This window comes from Zingiber officinale, chromosome 7B (assembly GCF_018446385.1).
Source record: "Zingiber officinale cultivar Zhangliang chromosome 7B, Zo_v1.1, whole genome shotgun sequence".
In the NCBI taxonomy this organism is placed as follows: Eukaryota; Viridiplantae; Streptophyta; class Magnoliopsida; order Zingiberales; family Zingiberaceae; genus Zingiber; species Zingiber officinale.
In genome coordinates this window covers 40,458,283-40,465,830 of record NC_055999.1, presented here as the reverse complement: position 1 = coordinate 40,465,830, position 7,548 = coordinate 40,458,283, and the positions used below count along the sequence as shown (strand labels likewise).

General features: G+C 37.7%; 1 protein-coding gene across 1 annotated transcript; it reads right to left on the bottom strand.

The window, feature by feature from the left end:
• Nucleotides 1-1,416: 1,416 nt before the first annotated feature.
• LOC122005694 lies at nucleotides 1,417-6,880 on the bottom strand. Its single transcript, XM_042560817.1, has 10 exons — nucleotides 6,243-6,880; nucleotides 5,677-5,850; nucleotides 5,454-5,526; nucleotides 5,205-5,246; nucleotides 5,041-5,100; nucleotides 3,264-4,847; nucleotides 3,031-3,132; nucleotides 2,305-2,445; nucleotides 2,086-2,211; nucleotides 1,417-1,930 (listed from the first exon to the last, which is right to left on the bottom strand). The coding sequence occupies exons 1-10, from the start codon at nucleotides 6,338-6,340 to the stop codon at nucleotides 1,817-1,819; spliced, it is 2,514 nt and encodes an 837-aa protein (XP_042416751.1). The 5' UTR covers nucleotides 6,341-6,880; the 3' UTR covers nucleotides 1,417-1,816.
• Between the last annotated feature and the right edge of the window lie 668 nt (nucleotides 6,881-7,548).

Sequence of the window (7,548 nt, the reverse complement as noted above, 5' to 3'; positions counted from 1 at the left end):
CTTAATGAGAAGGTGAAGAGTTAATATTTATCTCTATAAATACCTATATACCTAAGAGAAGGAGAAGTATATTTTTAAAAGGAGAAGAAAGAAAAAGAGTTGATATTCATTTCTATTTAAGCAAGGAAGGAGAAGTATATTTTAAGAATTTCATCGTTCCCATCGTTTCTTCAAATTCTAAAGATTACTGTTAGTGGGCTTATTATTTAAATACTACTGATTCAAAAATTATTTCTTTCAAATACTACTGTTTCACTACTATTATTATCAATTACTATTTATTACCGATTACTGTCATTATTGAATTTTAGGGCACTGAATTGATTATGAATTAAATGGTAGAGATACATATTCTACTGATTACCAAATTACTATTAATTATCGACTTCTCCTCTAAGAGGGATAATTTTATAGAGCTGATATCAGTTTAAACTATGAGGAACATGATTTTATCTTATTGTCTACGTTAATTTCTATTTTGAGGTTACTGTTATTTATTACTGAAAAACTACTACATTTCAAGAACTACTGTATTTGTATTTTTTCCCTATACTTGCTAACTTCCAAATCTCTCACTTATTATAACTTATTTTAGTCAGAGACGAAATTAGAACCGAGAATGAAATTGAGGATAAAGAACAAGTCAAGATTTGGGGATAGTGAATTTACTTCAATTGTTGCCAGAAAGACTAGAAGTCCACTGTAATAATGAACTATTAGATTTAAGTGATTGTAATTCAATTAGTTTTGAATTGTGTAAAAACTATTTTTTTTTTACAATTCATGTACTACTGAGGCTAGTTGTTCACAAATTTTATATTTGAAAACAATGTCGATGTCAATCTCTAATCATCGAGGCGTGACAGGAGTTGCACATTATGAAGTCGAATATCGTATTATTCCTCAATAGATTAGTGGTAAAACTGACTGATAATAGATTCAAATTATAATTGGTATAACAATAGTTAGAGTGATCCTCGACCAATGCCCCAAAATATTTACAATCTTCTTTTGTAGTTCCTTTATTGGATATATAAATGTCACCAGGACGTAGCACAGACGATGGACGCATGACAATTCTGACGCAATGGCCAAGATTCGATCCCCCGAGATGATGGTTGACATGGTTGATCCCATCATACGCTCAACGCCTGTATACCTGCATAAACCTCCCTTCATATCTGTAAGATCGACTTTAGGAGAACCGTTAAGATAACGGACCTATTTTCCTTTTCTTGGATATATAGACATAACTACGAATCAAATTTCAAGAACTGTGTATTACTGAAAAGTATGGATTACAAAGGTTTCTTAGACTTTAAAAAGGTTTCTTAGACTATTTAGATTATACACAGAGTTCTTCACATTTAGAGTTGGAATCACAAGACAATTCGGGAATTAAATCAAGATTGACCATTCTCATGAACGATTTAAATTTTATGCCTCTTTTCCTTGGAAAATTAAGCTAGTCTTAACGTTTTTTCCTTTCTCTTATGGCCCATCCTATTCTGTGCTCTGGAGTAAAGTGCATACAAGTATTGCCCGAGAAAGGAACACGTTTAAGGTAACAAAAAGACTTCATGACATACAAGAATTGTCAGAGAAAGGGACACGTTTAGGGTAACAAAAAAGACTGCATGCTTTATACACCTTTTTCCAAACTTGTAAGGAAACAAACAATAAAAACATCTACCGATCACCCACTACATCTGTCAAATAATGGCGATTACAAAATTATTGGAGGGACCAAATCAAAGAGCAATCAAAAAACTTAGAGAAGCATCAATATGCATTCAACAGGAGGGCGACTAATCCCTCACCTGTAATCCACACCGCCATCACCTTGTGTTATGTTGCTGCTTCCCTCAGATGGTTCCAGCAAAGGTATTAGAGAGAAAACTATTTCCATCCTTGTCACATCCCGTTTTGCCTGTAATACATTTAGAGATGATTTCGCACAAGCGAAAACTGAGTTAAATCAAAGTGAAAGTATTGGTGCTAAGATAGAATGGAGCACCCAAGTCAACTTATTTGTGCAGTGTCTGGGTTTAGGGTTTATTTAACTGTTCCTACATATTGTAATACCTCGACTGCAAATCGGGCCCAAACTTTAGTATTTCGTGCTTCCATTACCCCCTTTAATATGGTCAGTCCTAATCCTCGAATCAAGTCAGCTATCTCCAGAAAAAGGCCCTGCTCTTCGCACAGCATCTAAGGGAAACCAAAGAATTGTTAAGACAGTGTCCTATTCATATGCCAATGACGATGAGGAAACACAATGGTGTCAGATAACAAACAGCATACTTCCACAAGCATTTGACAAGGAGAATCGATATCCTCAACTATGATCGGGCACGTCAAGAATTTACTACCAATTTCAAAGGCCCATGTTGCACCTCCCACAAAGTTGTCTTTCAAGAGCAATCCTCTTTCCTCTTTGGTGATCTGAAAAAACATGAAAAGGTTTGAAGGATTCCTCTGGAAATAAGAAGCTAAAGCTATAGTGAGGTCTTTATAATGTCTTGAACACAAAAAACGAACTGTTGAATTCTTGTGGTCATATACACATTGTTTTTAATATTTTGATGTTCAGAAACTGTATTTGTTTATCTAGGATATATACTCATTTGGCATTATGATCAAACCGAACACAGCATGGAATGATGGAAATCTAACATAACCGTCAGATAAAACACCAGAATAAATAAGAACATCGAGGTCGTCGTTGTAAATTTCACATTGAATATATTCTACAACTAGCATGACTATTGTAAATCTAACTGTAAGAATGCTATTCATAGGTGAATAGCAAACATGCCATGCGACCAGTTGATCACATTTGATGTTAGATGTCAAATGGTTGGGACTTAAATTGCCATATGATACTACTATGTTCTTTATAGAGAATATACCTGGGATTCTCACATACTTTCGATCCCTCAAATTTTGAGCTAAGATTTTTGTAGTTCATTTAGATTAAAAAAAAAAAAGACACTTCATAAACATTGAAAACCAGGTGAAAAGATATACCCTTGGTTCTCCAGATTTCTTCAATTTCTCCGTGTGATTAATCACACTTTGCAGAAAAAGCATGTGCTTGATGGTTTTATCCAGTAAGGTGTCTATGGTACACTGCCAATGAAAGTCATTGTAAAAATGAGCATATCTTGAATCAATCAAAATTTAGGATTCCAAACAAACTAAACTACATTGTCTAAACAACATAACAGAAAATCCAACTTTTTTGACAGAAAGACATTCACCTCTTCACCATCAGGCACTATTTCTCTTAGTTCATCAAGACAATCCTGGATCAGCTGATGGTCTTTGGGCCTCGATCTTGTTCGGTTCTGTCCAGGCCTCACTCTCTTCCTAACAAACTGACCTGCTTCACCAGCATTGTTGCGTTTTTTAGGTGAAACAATGTCATTAATTGTGTTTTGGCAATTTCCACTCTGACTACAGAGTTGAGATCGGCAAGTTGAATTAATGGCATAGATTCCTCCAACGTTGTCAGTAATAGATGCAGATATATCTGATTCTGCACCATCTGCCTTCATAGGTATGCAAACACCAAATGATTCACCAGGAAATTGTACTGGTGATGACCACATGGCATGTACTTTAGCACAATAATTAAATTTAGAAATTACTGCATCCAAAAGCTGGTCTGGATTGGTTTCTTCAGGCTTCACATTGCAAGAAACCAGATTACCCAATGCATCAACATTGTGACAACTACTGAACTGACTGATGTAAGCAGAATGATCCATATCAGCATCATGAGAATTTCGTTTGTCAGAAATGTAATCAATCAAAGAACAGTGTAGTGGTTCAAACATACTATCAAAATCCAATTTAGCAAGAAAATCATCTCTGTTATCAGTTTGTGATGCTACATATAAGCTTTCTTCATATAAATGAGACACAACCTCTGAAGATGCACCAACATTTCTACACCAGTAGTCTTGCTTCTCTCTGCATGGGACACCTAAATCCTGTGATACATCTTGCTCCATTTTTTGCTTTCCTGTCATCCCAGTGGCCTTAAACATCTTGATTAAAGAATGAGTTCTGGACTTTGGATTTTCTGAAAGCATTTCAATACCTACTGGATAATTAGCGGGATTCAAATTTTGACATGCTTCCACAGTAGTTGAAACTGTACAGCAATTCTTGATTTCTTTAGCAACCGACAATCCATGCTGCTTATTGATAGCAGATGTTTTAATTTTCTCAGAATGCATTCTAGTATTTAAACCATCAAGGGGGAAAGCACACATGCTTACAAAAGATTTCAGTTGAGTGATTACTGAGCTACTTAATCTAGATCCATTCTTTGTGTCTACGACCTGTGATCTACTGCAAGATGCATCCAACAGAGGTTCTTCCATTACCATTGAGCTACAAGAACATAGGTGTGTCTCATCATCAGCTGGAGGATTGGCATTCCTCAACCACCTTATATCTGGCAATTTGTTTCTTTTTTGACTACCTGAAGACCAACATTCCAGTTCAATAAAATGGGAAAATGGTGTATTCCCTTGTCCAAAAATGTCATGAAGAGGCATCCACAGGCTTGAGCTGTTCTGTTTGGTCAGAACAAAATATGTATCCAAATACAATTGAATAACTGATTCCAAGGCAGAAGCATCACCATGTTGGTAATGGAACTGATTGGATTTAATATATACAGATTGGTCAGGAGGTAGAGCAGGAAATTCATATTCTGGGACCTTCTCATTCAGGCAACTACTAGACATATCAGATAAAATAGCTGCAGGAACATATCTGGTCAGAGTGAACAAGTCCCTTGTGAAGTTTACGAAAGAAATGTCCTCAATTACCTACAAGATGATAAGGAAATGTGACCGATAAGTACCTCTTAACTCATTATGTGCTGTATCTATTTCTGATCACATAGTAAGGAGTTAAACGCTTCAAGAGTGAATTACTACTAATCATAGGTTCCAACTTCAATTTGCAGCATGTATCCATAAAGATCAAAATATCACACATGAAGTACTATGGGACATTTACCATGTTAACTGATCCAAATTGTAGGACACCATGTGATGGTACAGGAATAATTGCTAAAGTCTGTAGATCAAAGGAAAAAAAAAGAGAGTAAATTGGTTATGATATGGTGATACATTGTAATGACTGTTACAATAAATTGGGGAGCTATTTCAAGAACAGCAAACCTGTATGCCAGCAGAAAATTGCTTGTTCAACTCAGCCAATACCTATCAGGAATCAAGGAACGCAACCATTAAAAAACTGTCAAAGGATCTCAAATTGAACCACAACAATGACTCCAAAGAAACCAAAGTAATTTATCCTCAAACAAAGTATAATTAGCCCGAAAAAAATCACAGTTAGAAAACTTGTTGAGAAAAATGATCCAAGGAATACATAAACATACAACTACAGCATCATAATAGCATACTAACCAGACAATAGTCATTAAGGTCACATTGAAATATCCATTGATGAGTGCCAGTTAAAGCAGCTTTTCCAACAATCCTGAAACATAGCAAAACAATACTCAATCTCAAACAAACAGAATGGTGCATACAAGAATCGGCATTCATGTTTCATACTTTGCATGATTGTATGTATACACACATTTGCACATGCAAACACATAATCTTAAAGCATAGAGAAGAAAGTCACCCTGCTCCCATGACATGGACCTCGGATACCATAACAGTGTTAACGAGTGTGCTAAGTTTATTCTGTGAGCGACAAATATGTTCTATGACATTTCCTTCAGTAGGATTCTGGTATATAGAAATATCAGTGCCTTCAACTATCCGCTCACAGTGCCCATCTCCCCATTTCAACAGCCTGGAAATATCAAACTAGACAATCAGAACTAGGAAAGCATCTAAATCCCAATACTGGACAAGAGCTTATAATGACTTAGAAAGTCAAAACCTAAACCTAATCAAGGGAAATTCTCAGATATAGATATTTGAGAGTAAAGCAAGATCCATGCCAGTTGCCACATATATTTCCAGAGTTAAGAACAAATGAAAGCTTCTACAAACAAAATCAATTCAACCATCTGACATAAGACTATAAGAAAGTGAAGTTAAATCGAAAAAGCAAATGGTTATCAAGGACCTAACGATCCAGAAACAAAAGTTATTTTAAAAAAAATAATGTTTTTTTTTCCTCTTACTCGTTTCTAGCAAAACTCAAGAGCAGAAAGAGAAAAGGAAGAGGTTTGAGGTTACATCTGATCTCCGCTGGGGATAACTCTCCAGAAAACCGCGTACGACCACCCAACCTCAACGCAGAACCGCCTCAGAACTTCTCTCAAAGGAAGAGGCATCGTTCTTCGCAATGCCGAACTCAGCGCGTCGATCCAAACCCTAATTCGGAACTAGAAGAGGGCACAAGATGGCAACTTGAAGATAAACAAAGCAATGGAGGAAGAGAAGTTGCTCCGCAGGAAATGCCAAACGAATCCAAGGGACACTAACTACCCCGGCAAGAGTCCCAACCATCTTGCTTCATCCGCAGTTCGCCACGCCTCTTCCTCGTCGTCCCTGGCCCCCACGCCACCGCCATCCTCCGAGTCATTGGCGGAAGACCAAGAAAGAGAACGAGAGAATCCCCTGACGAGCAAGGCAGCTCTTTTGTTGAAGCAGCATACTAAGCGGTCATCATTCTTTCCATTTCGCGAGAGAAGACGGGGAGAAAGGAGGACCTCGCGAAGAAGGAAGGCAACAGAGTAAGACAGGGAACCACAGAAATCAAAGACAGGGTTTTGGAGCGAGACGTGAGGTTCGTAGTATATGAGGAGGGCCAAGAGTGGTCCAGTTTGCTGCTCCTTTGCTGGAGTCCATTCCATCGTTCCAGCTCAAGAAAGTGTCCCCGAGTGCGTCACGCACCGTGATTCATGATGCAATCGAGGGAAGTAGGTAGGCTAAGGGGTTTATCAATGCGATTGCAGAAAAGGATGAAGACGAAGAGGGCCAGGGAAGAAGACAAAAGCTACTGAGAGAATCCCGACCTTGTGCTCTGCGAAGATTTGGCTCATCCCAAAAGCAGCAGCAGACTGGCAGATCTCCCTAGTACTCTCTTTCTTTCTTTCCCGCAACATGCAAACGGCATCGCTTGGTCTCTCATCGGGTGGATGGGCAGGCCACAAGTGGAGCACCTTTTTGGATTTGGAAAGATTGATTGCTCAAAAAGAATGGCGCCCATTATCATAATTCAAAGCCCCATCTTCTTCAATCGATCAATAATACACTGATTTGAAGAACCTGAAGCTATAAACAGCAATAAAGAACAAAAGGTTGATTCCTATAATAGGGAGCTGCTTTTTATGCCTGAAGGTGTATATTGTATAGTGCTTCAAAGTTTATATAGAGTTGCATTTGGTCAACTTGAGTCTTAATAATTAGATTCCTCTAGCGATCTTCCTCTCACAGTCCATTCCCTTTAGCCAACTAGGCACTCCCTCTAGGATCGTTTTTTATCTCAGGTAAAGTTGAAAATTGAGCAGTACTTCTCCATTTACTCGATCGTCCATTG